Source organism: Mesoplodon mirus (genome assembly GCF_964341445.2).
Source record: "Mesoplodon mirus genome assembly, chromosome: 3".
NCBI classification, from domain to species: domain Eukaryota; kingdom Metazoa; phylum Chordata; class Mammalia; order Artiodactyla; family Ziphiidae; genus Mesoplodon; species Mesoplodon mirus.
Window position 1 is genome coordinate 198,544,845 of NC_138978.1, and position 13,459 is coordinate 198,558,303.

The 13,459-nt window shown below is 55.0% G+C and overlaps 1 protein-coding gene across 6 annotated transcripts in view; it reads left to right on the forward strand.

The window, feature by feature from the left end:
- The window catches only part of NAV1 (neuron navigator 1), a 209,828-nt gene that overhangs the window by 183,276 nt on the left and 13,093 nt on the right, over positions 1 to 13,459 (forward strand). For 4 of the 6 annotated variants that reach the window (XM_082616096.1, XM_082616095.1, XM_082616098.1 and 1 more), the window contains 7 exons: positions 12 to 160; positions 1,742 to 1,912; positions 2,903 to 2,955; positions 3,660 to 3,683; positions 3,791 to 3,868; positions 6,450 to 6,533; positions 6,722 to 6,833. In XM_082616096.1, the coding sequence (XP_082472222.1) occupies positions 12 to 160; positions 1,742 to 1,912; positions 2,903 to 2,955; positions 3,660 to 3,683; positions 3,791 to 3,868; positions 6,450 to 6,533; positions 6,722 to 6,833 (671 nt within the window). The remainder of the gene's footprint in view (positions 1 to 11; positions 161 to 1,741; positions 1,913 to 2,902; positions 2,956 to 3,659; positions 3,684 to 3,790; positions 3,869 to 6,449; positions 6,534 to 6,721; positions 6,834 to 13,459) is intronic. The other 2 variants (XM_082616097.1, XM_082616100.1) reach the window with 1 other exon arrangement.

Genomic DNA, 13,459 nt, shown 5'->3' on the forward strand with positions numbered 1-13,459 from the left:
GCCGCCCGCAGGTACCAGCTGCAGCCCCAGGAGGAGGCCAAGGAGTGGCGACATTCCCACAGCATCGGGGGGCCGCCTGCGTCCGACGACCAGCCAGAGCTGCCATCGCCCCCTGCGCTGTCCATGTCCCTGGGCGCCAAGGGCCAGCTCACCACCATAGGTCAGTGTCCGCAGTCACCGCCGTGCCGGGGGGCAGGCAGGGCAGCGGGGCCTTGGGTTTCACCTCACACTTGGTTTGCGCCTATTCACGGGTCTCAGTTCATCCATCCATCATGAGACGCACGGCCGAGTGCGCCTAGACCCTGACCTGAGACGTGGCCCCTGGGCCCAGGCTGTGGGGTCCTCGCAGCATCAGAGAGTCTGCCTGTTGGCGTGGAAGAGCCGTAAGGGAGGCCCAGAGCAAAACCCGGTGCAGCCAGAAGGGAGCCGCCGCTCCCAGCGCCGCGACACAGTGTGGGGCAGCTGGGGAGGCAGGGGTGAGCGGTCGAGTGCAGAGGTGGGTCTGCCCCAAAGCCAGGACTGTCCAGTCCTGGAGGCAGGGCTGAGGGAGACCCGCGCTGGCCTCTCCCTTCCTGGTGTCTGAGGAGAAGGGGAAGCTTGTGAGGAGGAGGCGACTGTGCTTCAGAGACGGGAGGGGCGAAGGCTGGGGCTCACGGCCCTGCTTCCTGGGGGGCCAAGTGCCGGGGGCCCTTGAGGACAGTGCCCGGGCCGTCCTGTTGCTTCCTTCCTGCGGCTCCAAATCCACTGCCTCTTTCAGCGGAGCGAAGGAAGGCAGTAAGCAAAACCTGAGGACCTGTGACACACCTGTGGGACGACTGGGGAATCTGAGAAAACTAGGAGTCGGGGTCGTCTTGCTAGAGAAGGGCGCGGTGCTAAAGGGAAGGTCATCTGGTCCCTGAGAGCCATTAAAACGAAGGCGGGGCCAGCTTGCTGTCCGTCTCCATGGAGACCACACAGGGGGATGAGGGGCCGGGCCAAGCCACGATCATCACCTCACACACGCCAAAGGGCCCCAAGAGAGGTGGGGTTGTCTTCTTCCCGGGTCTTCCTGGAGACTGGACGTCCACGGAGTGTCCAAGGAGCCCCCCCCCACCCCAAGTATGCACGCCGAGAGGCAGGGGCCGGGGGGGCGGGGCTGTGGGCCAGCAGGGCTGTACAGCCTCCCGGACACACTCGCCGGCTCTGGCCTTCCAGCCAGGGTAATGCTGGGCACCGGCCGTGTTTCTGGTGAATGCGCCCAGAGCGGCGTGCTTTATGGGGCGTCCCGCTCCCCTCCATGGTGCCCGGCCGTGCGCCCCACAGCCTGACCCCTGTATCTCGTTGGTTCTCTTCATCACTCGGATCTGAGTCTTGCTCTGAACTCTCAGGCCTCCCCGGCAGCCAGTTGTGTGTTAGAGAAACATGACACCCCATTTTCATCGGCACATCCAAGTGATGCGAAGGTTTCAGAAAAGCTGCCAGGCCCCCAGCCTGACCTTTGAAAGCGACCTCTCCGGGGCAGACAGGCCCGAGGGAAGGGCGTTCAAACACGCTCTTCGCCCCTGGCTCAGCGGCAGGGTCCTCCTCGTAGGGCTTGCTCTCCCAGGCACGGCCGCCTGCACACCCGCCGCCCCGCCGGCCTCCTCTCTGCCCCTCCATCCGCCTCTGCTCCTGGCGCCCCGCCCCCGGGACCCAAAGCTGATGCCCCTGCCTCTTCTCCTGCCCTCCCCTCCCTCTCCTGTCCCCCCCTCTGTCCTTCCAGTGAGTCCCACTGCGGCCACCACGCCAAGAATCACCCGCTCCAACAGCATCCCCACCCACGAGGCGGCCTTCGCGCTGTACAGCGGCTCCCAAATGGGGAGCACCCTGTCCCTGGCCGAGAGACCCAAGGGGATGATCCGGTCAGGATCCTTCCGAGACCCCACGGACGACGGTGAGACTTCATGCCAGCGCGGTTCACGCTCATTCCAGCTCTGCTGGGTCCCCTCGCCCACCGCTGCCGCCAGCGTGCACATGTCTGCTTCCCAGAACATCCAGTTGGGCCATTTCAGCTCTTCCTTCCCATCACTTTGAAGGGTCTGGGGGCCCAGAAACCTTGGGTGGCACCGTCTAGCCCTGGGGCTTTGGGATGGAGCCTCTCCTGGGGGCGGGGGAGGGGAGGCAGCGTGGAAGGCTTATTTAGACGGCGCCCTCAGAGCACGCCGCCACCGTCCTCCCATCCCCCCAGTCATCAGAGGACAGGACCGCTTACGGGGACGCAGAGGTAGCTCTTAAAGCCTTACGAGAATTAGGCATCTCATTCCTCTTTCAAGAACGTTCCGAAGACCAGCTTCAGGGCGGCCCTCTGGGCGTGGTGGTCAGAGCTGGAGCCCGGCTTTCTGGGGGTGACACTTGGTGACTTCAGGACGCTCATCCCGGGGGCCTTCCTTGCCGACATGCTCCGGTTCTCTCAGTAGGGCTGTCGTTCATGAAGAATCAGAATGAGTGTCTTGCACTTGGAGACTTGTCTCATCTGAACGGTCCCCACTGCGAAGAGGAGGCACAGGCAGCATTGCGTTTCGTTCTGAGCAGCTCTGATGAGAACTGCCTCTTCCTCAGCAGCAACAGTACTTTTTCCTGATGGGGGAGGTGGGGACCCGTGCCCGGGAGCATCTTCTCTCCCGGACCCCTGCGCCCTCAGAGGAGCAGGCCAAGCGCGGGGCCCTTGGCCCGGCTATCGGAGAGCACGGGCCGGAGTGGGCAGGCCAGCTCTGCCCGGAGCTCGAGTCCTCGGCGGGGCAGCCAGCCGCGTCCTCTGTTCTGTTCTCCCTCTCTGCTCCAGGATCAGAGCCCGAACCCCCGCCTTAGCGCTCCTCCCGGGAACCGTCCCCGGGTTCCCCGGCCGAGCGCTCTGCTAACCCTTTGCATTCTGCTTCTCTTGCAGTTCACGGCTCAGTGCTGTCCTTGGCCTCCAGTGCCTCTTCTACCTACTCCTCAGTAAGAGCCTCGCTTCTCCCCCCAGCACCAAATTGCGCCCTGGACCCTCCTGGGGGCGGGGCGGGGTGGGGTGGGGGCCCCTGGAGCTTAGGGCACGAAATGGGCCCTTCCAGACCTTGGTGGTCCTTCCGGCCTCACCGCCAATCCCTGAGCGACCCTGGCGCCTTTTGTGCCTCCTTTGTAATACGGAGAATCCCCCTGTCTTGGAGGCGTTCTGTGCCCGGGAGGGTGGGCCGCGCTCAGGGACCCCAGAACCCTCGCTGTGTGCAGAATCTGCCGCATGTTCCTCGTGGGCCCTGGGCCCGCGTCAGCCCGTGAGGCGTAAGCTGGTCCTCAGGTTCATTCTGCCCCTAATGCTTTACTCCTTTGAGTTGGTGGCGACAGGGTTAGTCCTCAGATCAGCAGTTTCATTTCCTAGCCTTCTTGGCAATGGCAGAGGTGGCTGTGACCTCTGCTCCAGAGGTCTGTTTTATGGAACCGTGGTCTGGGGTCTGAGCCCACCTGGTGAAGAGCCAGGCCCGGCCACAGGGCTTCAGCCTCTTGGCACTTCTGCGTCTCGCTTCCTCGAGTTCTGCGCGCTGCCTTTGCCTCCGTAGTAACGGCCTTTCTCTCTCTCTCTCTCTCTCTCTCTCTCTCTCTCTCTCTCTGTGTCTCTGTCTCTGTCTCTCTCTCCCTCCGACCCCCCTTCTGTGCTCCTTCACCAGGCCGAGGAGAGGATGCAGTCTGAGGTAGGGTCCCCAGCCTTCGCCTGGCCTCCTAACACCCCTGCACCCCACTTCCTTGCGAGCCTTACACCTCTCCTGCCACCGTAAGTGCATCTCCCTCTCCTTCACAGCAAATCCGGAAGCTTCGCAGGGCACTGGAGTCGTCCCAGGAGAAAGTAGCCACCTTGACATCGCAGCTCTCCGCCAACGTGAGTGCCGGGGAGGGGACAGCCGGGCAGCTGTCTGGGCCCAAACTAGATGAGTTCAGCCCCAGGAGAACTGTCTCATAAGGTGTCCCGTGGGCTTTGATTCCAGGCAGCGGAGGATCTGGGGACTGGTCTCCTCCTCCGAATCGAGATGTCTCTGAGGAGCCATTTGCACCCCCACCCTAATTCATAGGTGTGGACGAGCGCCCGTCCGACGGTCTGTGAAGCCCCTAGAGAAAGAGAAAAGGGTTTATATCAGTGGTTCTGCGTGCAGGTGGGAACAGCCTTGCCACTGGCCATGGACAGAAATAGTCACGGATCAGAATCATAGATCCCTGGGAACCCTCTGCCTTTGCCTGTGTCTTTGTTCACGCCGTCGCCGGGCAGGCATGCGGCTGGGTAGTGGGACCCCACCTGGGAACGGCAACGCTGTTAGGAGGCCAGCCCGGGCTCCGGCTCCACGGCCACGGCTGCCTTGGCTTCTTGGGCCCCTGAGCTTAGCTGGGGAGCCCGCATTCTTGTCGCCGCCCTCACCCTGCCCAGAGTACTTCCGCTTAGAATGCGTTTCTTGTGGCCTCGGTTTTTCCACCCTGTGAGATGGGGAGAAATGAAGCTGCCCCCCAAACTAGGCCGCAGAAGCCTCTCCCCAGCGACCGAGCTGCAAACAGAGAACATAAGAGCCATTTTCCCCCAAAGCTGTAAACAACAGCTGAGCCGGATCTGCGGAGCTTTCCAAGTGTTTGCACAAAGTAACCATGTCTGCAATTTCCGCAGTCCTTGCTGGTTTTTTTCTCTTCCCTTCCTCTCTGGGGAGCCCAGCTGTCAGGCCTGGATCTCACTGGAATCAGGTAGAAGACCCTGCACCGCGGTTTTGCGTGTTTCCAGTACATTCGGGCAGCGGGGTCCTCACCACGCTGGTGGTTCTCTTTGTTCTCTTTATTCTCCTTCCCAAACTCTCAGTTGGTCCGTTGTATTCTTACTGGCTTGCACGAAGCTCGTATCAAGCCTTTTCCCCACAACTGGGGACCCATCAGAATCGTAATAGGAACAAGACCCATCTCGTCTGTCCCTGGCGCCTCACCCAAGGCCATCACGTCTGGCAGAGCCCAGGAAATTCATGTCTGGGAGCCGGCAGCGGGGGAGGGGTGTCAGAGAGCATGAGCTCGTCTGGCTCATTTACACCCTGTCAGTGTCGTGCTGTCCAGTCTGGGCCAGAGCCAAGAGAATGAATGTAGAAGGTGACTCTCTTAGAACAGGAAGTTCCCTTTGGCTGAGAGGACAAACTAAACGCTCAGACACGACGGTCCTGAATTTTGAAGACAGGCTTTCGCTGAGGGTCAGAGTCCTGGATTCTGGAAGGTTCTCTGCTGTTCTCAGGGGCCCCCAATTCCAGACCTTGTGTCCTGTTCACCGGGACTCCCCAGCTGCCCACGCTGGGCACAGCCTGGACGCCTTCCCCCTCCCACATGCCAGCCTTTCTTCAGACCCCCGGTCGAGCCCCGAGGGCATACAGGCTCCCTCGTGGGGCTGGGGGTGAGGGAGGCTCAGAGGAGGGACAGGATGCGGGGCGGCAGCCCCAGAGGAGGGGGAGCCCCAGACGGGAAGAGGCCGGCACGGAAAAGCCCCGAGGAGCCGGGGTCACGAGGAGGCGTGTGCTCACAGACGGGCAGGGATGTAGGGACCAAACAAGAGGTGACCCAAGGCCAGGAAGGCAGGAGCTCCCGGTCCAGCAGGTGGAGGTAACCCCATCGTGGCACAGACCTGCCAAGGAGCCCGGCCCGGACCAGAGAGGCCTCCAGCCTGTGTCAGGGACAGGGGGCGAACACTAGGGTCGACCCCCAGGGAGGCAGAACCACTGGCCGACGGGAAGCAGGGGTACCGGCCGCCAGAGCTCTGTGTGGAGTGCGCCCGTCCCTCGAAGGGCCACAGTTTACTCCCCCGCAACCACGGCCGTTCCTCTCCCGGGGCGAGCGTCCCCCTCTCTGGTCCCAGCCTCAGCACGCCCCCCTTCCCTCTGGCAGAGCTGGAGTTCCTGCCCCTCCCCCTGCTGCCCCCCACCAGGTCCTTGGGGGCCCCTCGCGGAGCCGGCCCGACACCTAGTGGCCAGACTGTGGAATTGCCGCGAGGTGGCCCAAGCTACCGCTCCAGCCCCAGGATCAGGGAAAGAGCAGCCAGAACCGAAGAATGGAGGCCCCCTGGGCGCGGGGCTGGGAAGCTGTCCCAAACCCGTTCTCTGGGAGTGATGGGGCCCTGGGGGAGGAGTTACACCAGGATAAAGCGACGGGCCCTGAGGTGACGCCCCCCCGGAAGCAGGGGACAGTCCCACCTCTGCAAACGGTAGGTGTGGCATCTCTGGACGCCTCCAAAGTCCTGCCCCACCCTGATGCTGTCTGTACCGCTTCACCATTCAAGGAGCTGGGCCCCCCAGGAATGTTCTTCGGGCCAGAAAGGGAAGCAAGGTGTAAGAGCCGCTACGCGGTTGGTCCGCTCTGAGACCCGCAGTCAGCTTAGCCACCTCCCACAGACGTCCCCTCCCTTCCCCAAACCCAGGCACCTGGGGAACCCCCGTACGTGTTTGTTTCAGGCCAACCTGGTGGCGGCTTTTGAGCAGAGCCTGGTGAGCATGACATGCCGTCTGCGGCACCTGGCAGAGACAGCCGAGGAGAAGGTGAGAGCCCGGGTGGGAGGACGGCCAGGCCAGGCCGGCGCCCTCCCTCCTGCCGCCCTGGGTCCTCCACCTGCCCCGATTCCCGGCCCTCCCCATCGGGTCTGGAGAGTCCCGAGCCCAGCCCCTGGCCGGGCACAGAGCAGGTGTCCCCAAGCCCCACCCGTGACACCACTTCGTTTCTCTCTCAGGACACTGAGCTACTGGACTTACGGGAAACCATAGACTTTCTGAAGAAGAAGAACTCTGAGGCCCAGGCCGTCATTCAGGGGGCCCTCAATGCCTCAGAAGCCACACCCAAAGGTAGGCCCTCCGGCCACAGGGCTGGGCTAGAAAGAGGCTTACTGCAGGATTTCCCTCCACCTCAGGTTTCTAGAAGGGGAGGGCCCTCGGACGGTCAGTGGGTAGCAGCGGGGCACGACCCCACCACCCCAGACGGTGAGGGAGAGGAGAGGGTCCTCACCTCTGACCTCAAGTGACTGTCGAAGACAGTCGTTAACGTAGCACTTTCCTCTCACAAACGCAAGGTACTCCTGCTGTACAGCCCAGCGGTCACTCTCCTTGGTATCTGCCCAAAGGAGCTGAAATGTTATGTCCCCACAAAAACCTAAACATGGATGTTTACAGCAGCTTTATTCACAGTCAGCAAAACTCGGAAGCAACCCCGATGTCCTGCGGTGGGGGAAAGGATGAATAAACTGTGCCATAGCCAGACCACGAAATGTCACTCAGCATTATAAAGAAACGAGTTATCAAACTACGAGAAGGTGCTGACCGTGATAAGGGCACCCTGCTGACTGAAAGAGCCAGTCAGGAAGGGCTGCGTGTTGTGTGATTCCGACGGTGTGACATTCCGGGAGAGACGGAGACTCTGGGGACAGTGATGGGGTTGTGGCTTTCGGGGCTGGGGGCGGGGAACGGCGGTGGGCAGGCAGAGGATTTGCAGGGCGGTGACAGCACTCTGTAGCCTACGGTGATGGGGGATATGTGTCCTTATTCGTTTGTCCAGACCCACAGTATGTACCACCAAGAGCGAAGCCCAGTGTAAACTCTGGGCTCCAGGGGATGGTGACATGTCAGTGCAGGTCCATCGATTGTAGCAAATGTAGCTTCTGGTGGGGATGTTGATAGTGGGGGGGGGGGCCGTACGTGTAGAGGGGCAGGGGGTAGTGGGGCATCTCTGTACCTTCTGCTCAAACTTGCCATGAACCTAAAAGTGCCCTAGCAAGTAGTCTAAAACACTAGCACTTTCCGCTTTGACATAAACATGTGCGTGTGCAGACATGTGTATAACCCCATTTGATCCTCACTTTGGTTCTCCGAGGGGAATGAATCGACTCTTCAAATGAGACAGAGATCACATGGATTCCGTGGGGCTCAAGTGACGGGTTAGCCTGGGATGTAACAGCCAGTCAAGCTTTGCTAGAGAAAGTCAGGATGAGGGGTGATCTGGGCGGGGGGCTGGGGGTGGATGCAGGTGGTCACAAGGTGCAGCCTTCCGGTAGGAGATAAATAAGTACTAAGAATGCAAGGTGCCACGTGATTAATACAATTAACACAGACAGCTGCATGAAAGCGGTTGAGAGTAAATCCTAAGAGTTTTCTCATCACAAGGAAAACACTTTGTCCAGGGCTCCAGCCTCAGCTTTTTCTTCTGACTGTGCACACTCTCCCTAGTGTTCACGTCTATCCGGTAGCTTCTGTAATCTCTTTTTCTTTTAAATTGAGATATAATTCACACCTTTTTAACACGTGCAATTCAGTGGGTTTTAGAATATTCATAAGGTTGTATTTACAACCATCACCACTATCTAAATCCAGAATCTTTTTTTTTTCTTTCTTTTTTTTTGCGGTACGTGGGCCTCTCACTGCTGTGGCCTCTCCCGTTGTGGAGCACAGGCTCCGGACACGCAGGCTCAGCGGCCATGGCTCACGGGCCCAGCTGCTCCGCAGCATGTGGGATCTTCCCGGACTGGGGCACGAACCCGTGTCCCCCGCATCGGCAGGCAGACTCTCAACCACTGCGCCACCAGGGAAGCCCTAAATCCAGAACATTTTGATCACCCCACAAAGAAACCCTGAACCCCTTAGCCATCACTCCCTCTTCCTCCCTCCTCTCAGCCCCGGCATCCTCTAATCTGTTTTCTGTCTCTGTGCATTTGCCTATTCTGGACATTTCATGTAAATGGAATCATGCAGTATGTGGTGTTTTGTGGCTGGCTTCTTTCATTTAGTTTAATGTTTTCAAGCTCCATCCATGTTGTACCATGTGTCAGGACTTCCTTCCTTTTTAGGGCTGAATAATACTCCATTGTATGGATGGACCACACGTTGTTTATCCATCATCAGTTGGTGGACACTGGGCTGTTTTCACTTTTTGCCTGTTACGAATAACACGACCATAAACATCCATGCACAAGTTTTTGTGTGAACGTATGTGTTCAGTTCTCTTAGTGTGTAACCAGCCGTGGAACTGCGGGGTCCTGTGGTAGCTCTGTCAACGTCTTGAGTCACTGCCAACCTTCGTCAAGACAGCCGCACCCTCGTCCTTCTGCCCCGCAACGTGAGGGCTTCAGTTTCTCCACATCCTTGCCAACATCTGCTGTTGTCCTTTTCTGTTATAGCCATCCTAGTGGAGGTGAAGTGGTATCTCCTTATGATTTGGGTTATAATTTCCTCAGTGGCTAAGGATATCATGGGCATTTTTTCACGTGCTTATTGGCCATTTGTATCTCTTTATGGAGAAATGTCTGTTTAAATCCTTGGCCTCTTCTTCAATCAGGTTTTCTTTTTACTGTTGAGTTTTAAGAGTTTTTAATATATTCTGAATGCTAGCCCCTTATCAGATATATGATTTGCAAATATTTTCTCCAATTCTGTGAGTTGTCTTTACTTTCTTATACTGTCCCTTTGTAACCAAAAGTGGGGTCCGGCTACTCGCCGCTCAAAAGCCAATAAAGAGGCCAGGTTGGTGGAAAGTTTACTTTACTTTGGATGCCGGCGGTCCGGTGAAGAGGACGGACCCCTGTCCAAAGGCCGACTCCCCCCACCAACAGTCAGTGGGCAGGAGCTTTTACAGGCAGGGGGAGGGGGCTCCATGCAGAAACAGCACAGTCAGCTCTGACGGTCATCTTGAAATTGGTCATCGGTGGTCTGACCAGCGTCATCTTGATTGTTTTTAAGTACAGTTAGGCTTCAGTTCCAGGGTCGGTTTGTTCCCATTTCCTTGATGGCAGTTCTTGGAATTGTGGCAGCTTATCTCATGGCTACAGCCTGCTCATCATGTAGTTAACTTCTTCCACCTGGTCAGGGTTTCAGCTTCTATAAGACAGCTCACAGGGTACGGCTCAGAATATTATCTATAGCCCTTGAGGAGGGACTGAAGGTCCTTGACCATGCTTAAGGACTAAACTATTATTATTTGGTCTCCTTTGACCGTTTTCCTTTGTTTCTGCATTTTCTCACTTCTCTCATTAAACTTATTCTTTGGCTAAAGTTTTTCCACAGACAGAAGGCAGGGTGAGGACATGGGGGTGGCAAGGACCACAGGGTCCTGCTCCATTTCACCTTGAAGAAGCAAAGCTTTCCATTTTGATGAAGTGTCACTGATGTGTTTTTTTCTTCGATTTGTGTGCGTGTGTGTGCGTGTGCGTGTGTGTGTGTGTATGTGTACGTGTGTGTGTGTGTGTGTGTGCGCGCTTTAGGTGTTGTATCTAAAAAACTGTTGCCTGATCCAAGGTCATGAAGATTTATTCCTGTGTTAGCTTCTAAAAGTTTTATGTAGTTTTAGCTGTTTCGTTTAGATCTTTGGTCCATTTTGAGTTACTTTTCCTATATGGTGTGAGGTAGGGGTCCCACTTCATTCTTTTATAAGTGGCTGTCCTGTTGTCCCAGCACCATTTGTTGAGAAGACTATTTTCCCCATTCACTTATCTTGGCAGTCTTGCAGGAAATCAGTCAACCATAAATATGTGGGTTTATTTCTGGATTCTCAGTTTTATGCCATTAATTCATTCTTATGTCTATCCTTAGCAGGTACCACCCTGCCTTGATTACTATAGCTTTGTAGTAGGTTTTGAAATCAGAAGTGTGGGTCCTCCAAATTTGATCTTTTTCAAGATGGTTTTGGCTACTCTGTGCCCTTTGTTTTCCCATGTGAATCTTAGGGTCACTTTGTCAATCTCTGCAAATTATCTGGCTGGGATTTTGGTGTAGAGATTGTATGGGCTCAGTATGTGAATTTGGAAAGTATTGTCGTCTTCACAATGCTGTCTTCCGTGACCATGGCATGCCTTTCCATTTATTTAGATATACTTTAATTTCTTTCAGTAGTGTTTTGCAGCCTTCAGTATACATCTTGCATTTCTTTTCTGAATTTAATGATTGATCCTGTGATAAATAGAATTGTTTTCTTAATTTCATTTTCAGATTAGTCATCACTAGTATAGAGAAATACAGTTGATTTTCTTGTATGTTCATCTTGAATGCTGCAAACTTGCTGAGTTCATTTATTAACTCAATGGGTTTTACAACTTCTTCGTCTGTATGTCCCTTTTCTTAATCTGTGTCACGCTCCTGAATCCCATACCTCTATTTCCAACTGCTTAACGCTCTCCCTTCTGCACTTTTGCCCACTTCAGGTATAAACACCTGCCTGCTCACTGAGCCCACCGATAGGAGCATCATCCTTTACGTCTCCCTGTTCACCCTGTGTGGTCAGTTAGCTGCTACACATAATAACTCACACATAGATCTGTCTGTCTGTCCTCCGCTGTCTTGTCACTCCCCTGGCTTAGGCTGTCACTCTTCTTCTGGGTTATCACAGTAATTTCCTAACTAGTCTTGTGTTGCTACCGTCCTCCTGTCACTCTGCCCTCAGAGTGATCCAGCCACATCAGTTAACATCAGAAATCATTGCAATTTGAATTTGCTTAGGTGTCATACTGATGCTGTGAGATAATGCCCTTATTCTTAGAAGTGTTTAGTGGTAAAGTGTCACGTCTGCAACTTGCTTTCAAATTGTTCAGGAAAATGTTCTGTGTGTGGGTGTGTGTATGTGTGTGCACATGTCTGTATGCAGAGAGAGTGTGCACTGGCACAAATAAAACATCACAGTTGTTATATGGTGGGGAGGGCCTGTGGGTGTCCTCCTTTGTACTGTGCTTTAAGTGTTTCTGTGAGTTTGAAACGTTTCTGAAAAGCAAGTTAAAGGGAAAGAGAACACATGCAAACCCTGCAGCAGGAGCGCCGCCCTCCTCCTGGTCTAGGATGCGCTTTCTCTCTGGCCGCATCCACACCTCCCATCACTTCTCCTGCGGGCTCTGCCCCAGCTTCCACCACAGGAACAGCCAGCCTTTGATGAGCACCTCCAGTACGCTCTGAGCATTGTACTTACGTTACCTCGTTTATTGCAGGAAACAACCCTATAAAATATATTTTACAGTTGAGAATAAGATCAGAGAAGACAAGTCACTGGCTCAAACACAGCTCCTAAGCGATGGCTCTGGGACATTGAGCTATTTCTAGTTTCCCGAGTACACCTGATTCTTCAGCTATATGTGTGTTGAATGGATAAGTGAATCCTGTCCTTTGCTTTCATGTTTCCCTCATTCTTCTTGACCCAGGTGCAACTTGGCCGTCAAAGAACTCGTGCTTAAAGCAATGATGCCTACTTTACTTTGCTTGTAAATAGGTAATGTACATGGCACAAAATTTTAAATGCACAAAAGATTTCTTAACTTTTTGAAGATTGTTTGATTCTAAAGCACCTCCTTTGCTCTTAAAAGTACCGTATAGCGTATTTGAAAAATCTAATTGACAGGCTCACAGCTAGTTGGACCCCCAAGTAACAGATGATAGATACTTGTTTTGCTGCCTTTCATTTTGTTGTTAAGTAACTAATTGTAAATTAAATTTATCACAAAAGCAGTACACGTTCTGGAGGAAAATGTGAACTAGGGATTGGCAAATCCTGGCCCATTGGCCAAATCTGGCTCACTACCTGTTTTTTTTTTTGCGGTACGCAGGCCTCTCACTGTTGTGGCCTCTCCTGTTGCGGAGCACAGGCTCCGGACGCGCAGGCTCAGCGGCCATGGCTCACAGACCTAGCCGCTCCGTGGCATGTGGGATCTTCCCAGACTGGGGCACGAACCCATGTCCCCTGCATCAACAGGCGGACTCTCAACCACTGCGCCACCAGGGAAGCCCCATAGCTCCATTTTTATACAAACGAAAAATTCTTTACTTCAGTTAAGCATATTCCCTTGAGAAGTTTGCATACCTTTTAAAAAAACTGGAGGCACGCTAGGTTACAGCAAAACTTGGTTTGATGGTCATGGAGCGAAGCGTTTTCCATGTGCTTTGGGAGCATGGTGATTCCTTCCTCGGATCCTAGGATCTTGTTTTCCCTGTGGTATGAAGGGAAAACCAGAGTTGAAACATCCATTGCTGGTCAAGGAGAGGCGAGAAAAGAACCAGCCACGTCTCCTGCACTGAACAGGGGAACAGCTGCAGACAGGCACCTCTAGCCCCGTCCTTCTGGGCTAGGTCCTGCCACTTTGCCTTTCTCCTTGTTTTTGTGAGACGTTGCGCATAGTCACCCAAGATGCTAACCCTGGAGGAGGCTGGGTCAAAGGTGCACGTGGGGGACCTCCCCGCCCATTTCTGTCCAATTTCCTGTGAACCTCTAATGATTTCATAATAAGGTTTTAAAACTCCAGTCCTCTCGGCACAAGGCAGACTTCCTTCGAGGGGCTCCCAGGGCTCACCCTGCCGGGCTTGTCCTCCAGCATCCCCCTCGCTAATGCCCCCTCCCCGGCCCTGCTACCCAGCCTGAGGAGCCCCAGCGCACAACCAGCTCCCTGCACAGCCTTTGCAGGGACCGTTTTCCAGCCCTAAAATCATTTTCCAATGTTCCCGCCTGAAGAGCT